This window comes from Hyperolius riggenbachi, chromosome 5, assembly GCF_040937935.1.
Source record: "Hyperolius riggenbachi isolate aHypRig1 chromosome 5, aHypRig1.pri, whole genome shotgun sequence".
Lineage (NCBI taxonomy): Eukaryota > Metazoa > Chordata > Amphibia > Anura > Hyperoliidae > Hyperolius > Hyperolius riggenbachi.
Genome location: NC_090650.1, coordinates 320,256,749 through 320,270,299, shown reverse-complemented (window position 1 = coordinate 320,270,299; position 13,551 = coordinate 320,256,749). Strand labels below are relative to the sequence as shown.

Genomic DNA, 13,551 nt, shown 5'->3' with positions numbered 1-13,551 from the left:
GGATGGATCTTCAGATCTGCAGATGATTGTCTGATCTGCAGATGAATGTCTGTTAAACAAGTTGTGTATGAGGATCTGCAGATATCATAGACTATGAATGCATTTTGCAGGAAAGGATCTTTTGCAGGCACAGATCTTTTGCAGATACTGATCTTTTGAATGTGTGCAGCATCTTTGTGTGCAGCATCTTTGTGTGCAGCATCTTGCAAAGATTTCTATCTGATGGGGAGTTCAGCTCAATAGAATAGACTGTGTAGGTATAGTTCTTATGCTACATGGAAGGGGGTAAAATTGGTCTGTGATTTTTCTTTTTCCAAAGACTTCTATCTGATGTGTGTATGCACCCTAAGAAATCTTGATTCAGGAAGCAACTTTGTAGCATAACATTCTCTCTACTTCTTATTTAAGGAATTTACTGTGCAAATAGAGATCAATAAATTATTTTAAAAATGTATCCATCTTCTGACTTGAGCCTATCCACAACTACTGGTATCCCCCTTGAAATCTTTTGACAATGCACTGTAACCTAAAGTTGATTACGTGCTTTCCTTTGTATTACCAAGCACTGGGGTGCTCCTGGAATAGCCAATTTTATGCTGAACTAATCAAAATGATCACAAATGATCACAGGTGGAGACCAATAAGCTTGGTTTGAAATGGAACAGTTGATTTCTTATACCCGATTACATTTACAAGTATTTTTTAGGATGATATTTATCCTTTATGCACCTCAGTGTTTCAGTTTATTATTTTTTTCTGAACTGCTGCCATTATATCTTTCACTAGACTGAGAATACAAACAGTAAAATTATTATTTTACTTTTACTGGGGGTCTTCATCTCAGCCTGCACAGCGACAAACGCAAATCTTTTGTAGAAGGTTATTTTTACCTACAGCCACATTATACTGGTGAACCTGTCGAGAACAGTGCATGGGAGAGGTTACTAAGCTCGTTGTGCTGTCACCAGATCTAAACATCTTAACCTCCCTGGCGGTATGATTCCCGAGGACTTTTTTAACTTTTTTTTTTAGCATGTAGCTAGCCTAGCGCTAGCTACATGCTCCCCCTCTCCCTGCAGCGTCCCCCCCGTACGCGCCGATCGCTGCCGGCGCGTATGCCCATCCGGAAATCACATTCTGAACGGGATTTCCATGAGGGCTTCCCCCGTCACCAGGGCGACTCGCGCGATGATGTCATGACGTCAGAGGGAGTCCCGATCCACCCCTCAGCGCTACCTGGCACTGATTGGCCAGGCAGCGCACGGGTCTCGGGGTGGGGGCACCCTCTGATGTAGCGGGTAGCGGCGAATCGGCGCGGGGCGGCAGCGATCGTAAGTAACACGCAGCTAGCAAAGTGCTAGCTGCGTGTATAAAAAAAAAAATTATGCATATCGGCCCAGCGGGGCCTGAGAAATCCTCCTGCGCGGCTTACCCAGTGTCCAGCACGGGGTTACCGCTAAGGAGGTTAATGAAAACTCAGGTCTGAGAAAAGCAGAGATGAAGAAAGGTAGAGATTCATTAGGCTGCATTACAAAATGAGTAAAAAAAAATTCTAATGAGGTCCCCAGGCCTTCTAGAACAGATTTGTATAAACAAACAAATGCACATGTTCTGCTAGCAGACTTTTACAAGAGGGTACCTGAGCGAGAGACGAGAGGAAAAATGACAAAAGCGGTTAAGCTTTTGTTTCGGTGGTATTATACCCCTGTTAAAATTTATAAATGTATCCCTCAGCCTCTTCATCTTGCTTTCGAGGTTGTGGTATGGAAGGGTCTCTGGTGCATGTTTTTTGGGATTGCCCTCAGGCACAACGTTTTTGGGACTCATGGAAAAATTTAATACGAGACGTGTTCGGTTTTCCAATCTCTTTGACTGCCCTCCAGGCCCTTTTATATATGGCTAATGATGAAGTTCCTGGAAGTTTCCGGCCCTTATATAGATACATGTTATTGGCTGCCCAATGGTCAATAGCCCTCCAGTGGAAATCCACTGGTTTGGAGTTAGCTTTGGTTACTCAGCGTCTTGACTTGATGATGTTAATTGATCGAGTCTATTATTATAGTGTTGAGAATATAACAAGATTTGATCTTATTTGGGAGGCATGGAAAACGTATAGAAAATTTTAGTTCCCCTTGGACAGATGTGTGATGGGTTTCTATTTGTTTGAATACCTCTATGACATTCGGGACTCTTGTGTTTAGACAGGATGTTATTTTTCTTTTTTTGTTTTTTTTTGTTTTTATTTTGGGGTTGGTTTTAGTTTAGAGGTTTTTTTTTCAGTCAAGAAGAGCAACGTACTATAGAACTTATTAGATTGGACTGATCCCTAGGATCTCAGTAGGAGGCACTCTTGTGCCCCATTTCCTAGGTTGAACGGTATGGACATTGGTATTTCGCTCTTCAATATATATATGCGTAGGGTGTGTATCCATGTTTGATATTCTTTTTTTCTTGAATTTGTTCTGCTATCTCTAGCTTGTTGTTGTATTTGCCTTATTGTACAATAAAGCCCTTTATAAAAAAAAAAAATGACAAAAGCAGCAGCTTACAGGGAGCATAGCTTCAGCCCATTCTCCATGGCCTCTTTGCAGATGTTTTATTCTCTCCAAGTCATAGCAAATTTGTACAAGATCTCCCACTTGAAACTGTGACGTTCCACCCTCTGCTCCTTGAGCAGAATCACCACTTCGAACAACATTTGCTTTGGTAAGAACAGCTGGATTAAATGTCCACCTACAAAGAAAGGAAAGAAATATGTTACAGGTTACACAACTCTACTTCAGATATCAATTAATATTTTAAGCACGCCTGTTGCTATAAGAAATCAGGAAAACATCTAATGGCAGGATACTGCCAAAGCACACTGACAGCATTTATAGTCTATGTCCAGGATTTTTGGACTCCTTTCAATATCTCCTTCCTCCAATCTCATAGCAAGACGTCTCCCATTGCCCACCAAAACCTTTCCTCAAACTCAACTGAAAAAGGCCCTTAGTTTCAGGGGCAACATCAGCCCACCTACCTCTGGACAGACATCTCTGCTCCTCTCTGAACCTTCCAGCTTCTGACCAGAACAGGGGAAACCTCTTTAGGATACAGAGGCTTCTCCCTCCTGAGGTAAGCATTCAAAATAATGCATTTCAAACCTCACAGATTTGTCTTAAGGTTGCAATAAGCCCCTTAGTAACATCCGTCGAGTTTTGAGAATGCATAAATCAGGCAACTGTTGACAAACTATAAACCGGATTACACTCAACTTCACCTAAAACTAATAATTTGCAGAAAGAGGAAAAGAAGAGGGAAAAAAAAGACGATCCAGTGGTGTGCTATACACCATTACACCACTTGATTGTTTTTTTTCCCCTCTTCTTCATTCATACCCAATGTACCAGACTGTTGACTTGTGGAGTCTAAGCTTTTTAGTAGCATTGGTGCAGTACGCAAATTTGAATTCAGAACCTGAATTCACTTTCTAACTTGAATGGTAAATCGGTAATGTGTCATAAATCCTCCCTTTATCCTAAGAGACTGGATATCTGAGGCTCCACCTCGTGTAAAAAAAAAAAAAAAAAAAGGGACATGGTGTAGCTACATAAATGCTTCAAATGATTCCTTAGTTTGTGGTACCTCCAACCGCTCGGTTTATATAATCTGTGAATGTATTTCCCATGTTAATTAAAAAGTTACCACATATAAGGCATTTCATCACAGTAATCGCTTAACAATTGTAAAGTTATAATGAGATGTCTGTTTTAGTGAACAAACCTAAGAACTACTTACTGATGAATCTGATGCATTATTCTACTGGACACACACACACACACACACACACACATTATAAATAGGAATGCTGGCCATCACACACTGAACAACTGTGTAGGCACTTTAAATCGCTGACTCAAAGCAGACATGAATATCAAGACCTCTGATGTCACTGGCTGCATGTCTGAGTAAGCCAATACTGAAGTCACAGGATTACCACAACTAGATTGTAAGCAAAGGCAGAGTATGGAATTCTCTCAGCGCAGGTTATCTTTATTAGCAAAGCCACATTATAGTTTCCTGTTCATAAAAATCTCCTTTCCTTGTTTTAGAACCATTGTTCTAAGATAAGAAAACTATTCACAGCAAACCAATTTGCGCAGGAGAGATGTGACCAATTAGTGAGCAAATTGAAAAACAAAAATAAAGTCACTGTATTTCCCAGCTAAAACAGAACTGCATTTTACACAAGAAAGTATACAGTAGTTATTTGTTTGCTCCCCACAATGCATCCAAAGCTAAAATGGTCTTCTGCTGGGAATACACCATGAGATTGTTCAATAGATAATTTCTGACAGGTCCGATCTGATTTTTTGCAGGGCTGTGGAGTCGGAGTCGGGGCAATTTTGGGCACCCGGAGTCGGAGTCGTGGTTTCATAAACTGAGGAGTCGGAGTTGGAAGATTTTTGTACCGACTCCACAGCCCTGATTTTTTGATCGTTTTTTCTGATAGATTTCTCATAGAAGTGAGTGGAAATCTATCGGAAAGCAATCAAAAAAACACTTGGACAGTAAATGTGCTGCGAAATATCATTGTGTATTCCCAGCATAATAGACCTACCTAGTATGTCTACATACTGAGTTCATTCTAGTGACCCCTCCAATACTCACCGGCAACTGTAAGCAGAGATACTATCTACTGTCAACCCAAAGTAGCAAGTAGGTAGACAGGAGGGGGGATTTTAATGGCCAGAGGCAAGGATTCTGCTGGCTAAGGAGTGGCTACCAGCATTACAGCCATGGAGTCCTATTGGCTCTTCCTAACCATTAGAAAGACCTCCCTTCCATCAACCTCCTGGCTTCTTTAGGTACACAGAACTGGCCACAACTCCCCGCATGGTCTTGGAGGGGAATATGGCAACAGCAGTATGCAAATATCCAAGTTCAAGGGACTAGTTTAGATTTTTGCGCACTTTGGTGGGAAAATAGGTAACTGCACTTGTGTGCCCGAGTACAGATTTGCTTTATAAAACATGCAAATAGGGAAATAGATCCCTATAACCAACATGAGGCAATAAGAATATTAATATATGTGCTATCACTTACCTATTTCCACTTGGGTACTGCACTACAATATCATGATCTTCATCAATGCCACACACCGTGCCTGTGGTTGTAAGCGTTTCAAACATACCATCAGTCCATCCCCCATGGCCATGTTGCAATGACTGAACAATTTCCAGCTCTAGATCAATATTCACAAGATCTCCAATCATCAGACCACCTGGATTACGATTACCATTTTGTTCACCTGGCAAGAAAAAAATTGAATAAAAAGAAACGTTTTAACAAAAAATAAAAAGAACACAAAAAAACAGAAAAGAGGTGATTTACAAGTTAACGAATCACTGCCTAAAAAAATTTCCTTTTTCCCTTTTTAATAAAAAAATAAATAAAAAAGCATCTGGAGTGGTTGCTTTAGGTAACTGCAGTGATCCACTTGAGCTCTAATTTCTTTGTCCTTGTGACATTCAGTATTTTCACACTTAAGCCTCGAACACATGCTAGAGGTTCCTGGCCAAGGAAGTCAGTCAGGGCAGTCCCTGCCGAGGATCGAGCGTATATATAGTGGCTATGATACTTCGCCAAAAAAGATCTAAAGTGCCGGATAATCGTGGCTTACCACATTGTTCATATCCTTACCTGTCCAGCATTGTCAACCTTCCTACACCCACCGTAGCAAGCAAAGGTATCGCTAGTCTATAGGCCAGCAAAGTGCCTGTACAGCATTAAGCCCAGAACTGTCTCCTGAAGGATCGAATCACGATCTCGGTGGGCAACATTTAGGGTCTGAGCACACTTCACTGTTGTGTAAACTAATACATAATGCGACGTTTGCCAATTTTATCAGGCTTTGGACGCCTTACTTTACTAAACAACAGGCCAGAGATGCTCCTGGCCCTTCCAAGCACCCTGTCTGACTGAATAAAAGTCAAACAGCACACACATTTCCTTAGGCCAGTAAAAAAGCATTTGAAAAAGTTGAAAAAGTTAGAGAGTGCTAGCAGACAGGTTTGTTGCCTCTTCAGCTGGAGCACGTTTTGAGAGCTGCAGCCACATGGCCGATTTCTGAATGCAACATTTCCTAAGATGAATTCAACTCTTAAATATGTGCAATGGACACCGAAACCTCACAATAGATGCAACCAAGCCAACGGGCTTCTTTTTATTAGAGGCTTTAAAGCAAAATAAAAGGCTTGTGCCAAACATTTACAGTTTGTACTAACAGCACTGTTTTCACTGCAACTTTATGAGCCAGAACAATGATGGCAGATGTAAAGACCATATGTGCAAAAAAAACATTTTTTACTTAACCACTTCAGCCTACAGGGTTGAGATTTTTTTTACATCTGAGCAACTTTCACCTCCCATTCATTTGCCAATAACTTTATCACTACTCATCACAATGAATTGATCTATATCTTGTTTTTTTCCGCCACCAATTAGGCTTTCTGTGGGTGATACATTTTGCTGAGAATTAATTTATTCTAAATTCATTTTAACAGGAATATTAAGAAAGAAATGGAAAAAAATAATTATTGCTCAGCTTTTGGCCATTATAGTTTGAAATTAATACATGCTACCATAATTAAAACCTATGTACTTTATTTACTAATTTCTCCTGCTTATTACACCATTTAAATTATGTCCCTATCACAATGTATGGCGCCGATATTCAATTTGGAAATAAAGGTGCATTTTTTCAATTTGCGTCCATCACTATTTAGAAGCCCATCATTTAATAAATCATATTGATATACTCCTTTGAAATAAATATTTAAAAAGTTCAGACCCTTAGGTAACTGTTTTTTTTTTATTAAAACTTGTATGTGGGTATTTTGTGGTGTGGGAGGTAAACAGGGGATTTTAAATGTGTAAAAATGTATTTCTTTAATAAAATGTGGTTTGGGGTGTAGTTTTACTATTTGGCCACAAGATGGCCACAATCAAAAAGTCCTGGGAGCAATCGATCTCGCTCCCAGGAAGAAAAAAAGACAAGAGCTCAGAAAAGCCGCAGCGTCTGAAGAGACGCTGTCGGCTTTTCTCCGGGGGGTCCGATCAATGAAAGGGATCTATAATCCCTTTCATTGATGGCTGGGCTAACGGCCGGCGGTGGGAGCGCGCATGGGGGGGGGGGGGGGGGGGGGAGTGCGCGCAGCCTAACTGGACGAAAATTTTCGTCCAGTTAGGGTGAAGTGGTGGGAAACCTAAAGCAAAAAAAAAAAATAAAAAAAAAAAATAGACTAACTTACCTGGGGCTTCTGCCAGCCCCATGCAGCCATCCTGTGCCCTTGCAATCACTCCCCAATGCTCCAGTCACCCACAGTGCCCCTCTTTCACCTGGATGGGCAGCCCAGGTCCGCGCACCTCCTGATCATGCTCCCATGGATGGGAATGCTTTGTGCTTGTGCAGTACGAAAAAAATCTATACTGCCCATGCATAGAATGAGGACGCAGTTGCCATCAACTTGCAGATTCGGACGGCAGAAAGCCGCTGACAGAAACCTCAAGTTAGTTAACCACTTGCCGACCGCCTTAAGCCGATGGGCGGCGACAAGGGCTGGGCCCAAACGACCACAACACGCCCATCGGAGTCGGCAGCAGGCGTGGCTGTGCGGCGATCGCGTCATTCGTGACGCGATCAGCCGCCAGTATCAGGCTCCGCCCCCCCCCGCGATGTAACCCGCCGGTCGTTCGGAAGCGCCGGCAGGTTACTGGCTCCCAGATCGCCGCATACAAAGTGTATAATACGCTTTGTAATGTATACAAAGCGCATTATACAGGCTGCCTCTTGCCCTGGTGGTCCCAGTGATCGAGGGACCACCAAGGCAGGCCGCAGCCACGAAGGTAAGCACCCAAGCACACTGATCTCCCCCCCCCCCCTTCCCTCTGATTGCCCACAGCACCCCTCAGACCCCCCCCTGCCCACCCCTCAGACCCCTGTTTGCACCCAATCACCCCCCTAATCACCCATTTTTCACTCTCCCTGTCACTATCTGTCAACGCAATTTTTTTTCTTAGTCCCTAAACTGCCCCCTGGGGGCTCCTGATCACCCCACCACACTCTCAGATCCTCCCCAGACCCCCCCCCCCCCCCACCGTGTACTGTATACATCTGTCCTCCCCTGTAATCACCAGTCATTCACCCGTCACTGCCTCCCCTCAGATCAGAACCTAACCTGCCTCTTACGGGCATCTGATCACCCTCCCGCACCATCAGATCGCCCGCAGACCTACCCTCAGATCACCACCAAAGTGCATTGTTTACATCTGTTCTGCCATCTAATCACCCACTGATCACCCATCAATCACACCCTGTCACTGCTACCAATCAGATCAGACCCTTATCTGCCCCTGGGGCACCCAATCACCCACCCACACCCTCAGAACGACCTCAGACCCCCCCCCCCCCCCCCCCCTGTGTACTGTATACATCTATTCTCCCCCTGTAATCACCCGTCATTCACCACCTGTCACTGCCACTTATCAGATCAGACCCTAACCTGCCTCTTACGGGCATCTGATCACCCTCCCACACCATCAGATTGCCCGCAGACCTACCCTCAGATCACCTCCAAAGTGCATTGTTTACATCTGTTCTGCCATCTAATCACCCACTGATCACCCATCAATCACCCCCTGTCACTGCTACCCATCAGATTAGACCCCTATCTGCCCCTAGGGCACCCAATCACCCGCCCACACCCTCAGAACTCAGCCCTTATCACCTCGCCAGTGCATTGCTTGCATCTATTCCCCCCTCTAATCACACCTTGAGACACCCAATCACCTCCTGTCACCCCCTAGCACACCTACCCATCAGATCAGGCCCTAATTTGCCCCGTGTGGGCTCCTGATCACTCGGCCAAACCCTCAGATCCCCCTCAGCCCCCCCTTCCGATCACCTCCCCAGTGCATTGATTGCATCTATTTTCCCCTCTAACCACCCCCTGAGACACCCATCAATCACCTCCTGTCACCCCCCTAGCACTCCTATCCATCAGATCAGGCCCAATACAACCTGTCATCTAAGAGGCCACCCTGCTTATGATCGGTTCCACAAAATTCGCCCCCTCATAGACCACCTGTCATCAAAATTTGCAGATGCTTATAACCCTGAACAGTCATTTTGAGACATTTGGTTTCCAGACCACTCACAGTTTTGGGCCCATAAAATGCCAGGGCAGTATAGGAACCTCACAAGTGACCCCATTTTAGAAAAAAAGACACCCTAAGGTATTCTGTTAGGTGTATGACACGTTCATAGCAGATTTTTTTTTTTGTCAAAAGTTAGCGAAAATTGATTTTTATTGTTTTTTTTACTGCCCTGGCATTTTACGGGCCCAAAAATGAACAATTGTGTGTAAAAAATAAAATAAAATCAAAAATGTCATTTACAGAGATATTTCTCCCACCCAGCATGGGTATATGTAAAAATACACCACAAAACACATTATACTACTTCTTCTGAGCATGGCAGTACCACATGTGTGGCACTTTTTTGCAGCCTAACTGCGCTAAGGGGCCCAAAGTCCAATGAGTACCTTTAGGATTTCACAGGTCATTTTGAGACATTTGGGTTCAAGACTACTCCTCACGATTTAGGGCCCCTAAAATGCCAGGGCAGTATAGGAACCCCACAAGTGATCCCATTTTATTAAGAAGACACCCCAAGGTATTCTGTTAGGTGTATGACAAGTTCATAGAAGATTTTATTTTTTGTCACAAGTTAGCGGAAATTGATTTGTATTGTTTTTTGTTTTTTTTTTCCACAAAGTGTTAATTTCTGCTAACTTGTGACAAAAAAAAAAAAACTTCTATGAACTCACCATATTCCTAACAGAATACCTTGGGGTGTCTTCTTTCTAAAATGGGGTCACTTGTGGGGTTCCTATACTGCCATGGCAGTTTAGGGGCCCTAAACCGTGAGGAGTAGTCTAGAATCCAAATACCTCAAAATGACCTGTGAATAGGACGTTAGGCCCCTTAGCGTACCTAGGTTGCAAAAAAGTGTCACACATGTGGTATCGCCGTACTCAGAAGAAGTAGTATAATGTGTTTTGGGGTGTATTTTTACACATACCCATGCTGGGTGGGAGAAATCTCTCTGTAAATGGACAATTGTGTGTAAAAAAAAATAAATCAAAAAATTGTCATTTACAGAGATATTTCTCCCACTCAGCATGGGTATGTGTAAAAATATACCACAAAACACATTATACTACTTCTCCTGAGTACGGCGGTACCACATGTGTGGCACTTTTTTGCAGCCTAACTGCGCTAAGGGGCCCAAAGTCCAATGAGCACCTTTAGGCTTTACAGGGGTGCTTACAATTAGGCACCCCCCAAAATGCCAGGACAGTAAAAACACAAATGACCCCATTTTGGAAAGTAGACACCAAGGTATTCAGAGAGGAGCATAGTGAGTCCGTGGCAGATTTCATTTTTTTGTCGGAAGTTAGCAGAAATGGAAACTTTTTTTTTTTTGTCACAAAGTGTCATTTTCCGCTAACTTGTGACAAAAAAATAAAATCTATGAATTCACCATGCCTCTCAGTGAATACTTTGGGATGTCTTCTTTCCAAAATGGGGTCATTTGGGGGGTTATTTATACTATCCTGGAATTTTAGCACCTCATGAAACCTGACAGGTGGTCAGAAAAATCAGAGATGCTTCAAAAATGGGAAAATTCACTTTTGGCACCATAGTTTGTAAACGCTATAACTTTTACCCAAACCAATAAATATACACTGAATGTTTTTTTTTTTTATCAGACATGTAGCACAATAAATTTTGACAAAAATGTATACAGAAATTTTACTTTATTTGAAAAATCTTCTATGAACTCACCATACAGCACAGAAAGTTAAAAAAAAAAACATTTTTTTGACAAAATTCATGTCTTTTTTGATGAATATAATGAAAACTAAAACTCGCAGCAGCAATCAAATAGCACCAAAAGAAAGCTGTATTAGTGACAAGAAAAGGAGGTAAAATTCATTTAGGTGGTAGGTTGTATGACCGAGCCATAAACCGTGAAAGCTGCAGTGGTCTGAATGGGAAAAAAGGCTCTGGTCCTTAAGGGGCAAAAAGACTATGGTCCTCAAGTGGTTAAGAGAACCACATATTATGAAGCAGGAGTATCTGGGCTTATTGACATGACTCAGTCCACCCTACCCTAAGAAGTGCTTGGACTGCTGCTATTTTACCATGAAAATAATTTGAGTCCCCTTTTACTGCATTAAAAGCAACAATACATCTTAGATCACTCAGAGGATTCTCTCACAGGCGGCAACAATTTTGAGAATGCTACCCATCTCCTATTTAGTACAGTTTTAGAACCGTGAGTTCTGCATGATTTCTAGAAACCTCGTAAGATTTTTCTCTCAGATGCTATTGATAAATCTGCCCCAAACAGGAAAGAAAATGGTTTTGACTAAACACTCAAAACTGAATCTAGCAGTGCGTGACTATGACTTTCTTCATTTACAAGCTGTGCAAGCAGGAATCAGGATTAGACAGGGGAAGAGAAAACTGGACAATCTGAGCATCATAATTTCAGGCCAAGATACACATTTCTAATAGGATTTTGCATTACTACCTGGTCATATTTAAAGTCGCATAACTCTATTCATGTAAATGGCGTTACAATTTAAAGTGAACCCAAACCGAAGATCGGGTTTAAAAACAGACACTTACCATGAAGAGGGGAAAGCCTCAGGATCCTATTGAGGCTTCCCTTGGTGGTCCGGTGTCCCCGGTGGTGAGCGCAGCCCGTCCACATCGTGGCTGTGCGGTTGCTCTTCCGCATTCACAGCCGCGTATTAGAAGCTCGAGCCCGCCCGCACATGCGCAGTAACACAGAGCTCCGGCTTACTGCACACGCATGGGTGGGCTCAGTCGGAAGCCCCAATAGGATTAGCAACAATGCCTAGTCGCTAATCTTTGGGGGGGGGGGGGGGGCATGCTCAGCGAGGTGGGAAAGCAGACCAGCGAGAGATGCCTCAATACGATCCTGCGTCTTCCCTCTCTTTAGGTAAGTATCTGACTTTGTGTACCTAACCATCAGCTTGGGTACACTTTAAGTGTAACTTGTACCTGCAGAATAGTTTATGGACAAATAAAACATGTTTTGGAGTGAAAAACTGTTACAGGCATTTGAATAATAGTTTCAACTACTGTTTCATGTCTATGGTTACCTTCAGAAGCATAAATACTCACCAAGGACAGGACAATGGTCCCTGTAAAACGATCCTCCTTTGGCATCTTGCACACACTTCAGGTCAGACTAAAAACAATATAGTAAATGTGATGAATATCATTTAAGGGTTTAAAATGCTTTTTGATATGTCTATAGGGGCCCACTGATGATGCAATCATAATTGCAGAATCTTACCACGTCTATGTATTAAGAGGTGCTACCTAAAGCATTCTTGCAAAGTATAATTCTACTACAGAGATTTGGTAAGATTGTACAACCCAGATTAAAGTTCATCATGCTCCAAAGGTTTTACACATGCAGATTATTAATAAATCCATTTTTTAAAATAATCTACTGCTCGATTTAGGAATTCTTCATGACAATTTTTTCAATATACAGTATACCTGATTTCCAAAGCTATGAAACCTTTTTCTTTTGTTTAACGTATAGGGTTAAATATTTCTTATAATAAAAACATTTTTATTATATAAAAGTATAAAACGACAATTTGACCTTAAAAAATTATACCAACATATTGTGTGTGTTGGGTAAACTATGTAAAAGCTTTGACGTGAGATGTCTAACACAGACTTCACTTCGCAGTGAATATTACATGTAAAAAACAGCATAATGTATGAAAAGTTAAAAATTAGATCCAAATATGCAGAAAAGCAACCAGAGATGTAACTAGATCAAAGATGACTCTGGAGCAGCTGGTAGGGTCACAGTAGACAAAAAGCCAGATAATTCTACCCTATTGTACATGTATATCAAGACCTCAGATACATTACAAAAGAACTCTGCTGAAGCAGCCATGCAGAAAGGACATAACAAAAGCAGGAGCAGAATGACTCAGGAAAGAAAAGCCATTTCTCTGACCTCTACACCCCCACCCCTAAGTTTTAACTTTTTTTTTTTTCTTCATTTTGTGAGCACTTACCATTCCTTCAAAGCCAACTCTGTAGAGGTTTTTAGCACCATTGTCCCAGAGAACATAAGCAGCGCTGTGTGGGCTTGATGCACTCCAGTCTTGTATTTCTGTCACCTAAAAGGGATTATAAAAAGGATTCTGAGCTGAATAATTACAAGTAGAGAGAAGGCATGTTAAATATAATCTCTCAATATATGGTTAAAAACTTGGCTGGCCCTACCATTAAGCTTCAATCGGTGACACATAGGGGGAAAGCAATTTTCAGCCTTCATTGTCTAAACATTATTGATCATTTTGAGATAATACTATGATAAATATTCGTTTTGTTTCTCTTCAAGGTTTGCGAAGTACAGGTGCATGTCACCAGCAGGGATGG

The 13,551-nt window shown here is 42.1% G+C and overlaps 1 protein-coding gene across 3 annotated transcripts in view; it reads right to left on the bottom strand.

Annotated features, from left to right (window-relative positions):
- Window positions 1–13,551, bottom strand: part of MIB1 (MIB E3 ubiquitin protein ligase 1) — a 163,115-nt gene that overhangs the window by 81,636 nt on the left and 67,928 nt on the right. For all 3 annotated transcript variants that reach the window (XM_068237245.1, XM_068237243.1, XM_068237244.1), the window contains exons 4-7: window positions 13,185–13,289; window positions 12,265–12,331; window positions 5,089–5,293; window positions 2,550–2,733 (exon numbers count right to left, since the gene is read on the bottom strand). In XM_068237245.1, coding sequence (XP_068093346.1) covers window positions 2,550–2,733; window positions 5,089–5,293; window positions 12,265–12,331; window positions 13,185–13,289 — 561 coding nt within the window. The remainder of the gene's footprint in view (window positions 1–2,549; window positions 2,734–5,088; window positions 5,294–12,264; window positions 12,332–13,184; window positions 13,290–13,551) is intronic.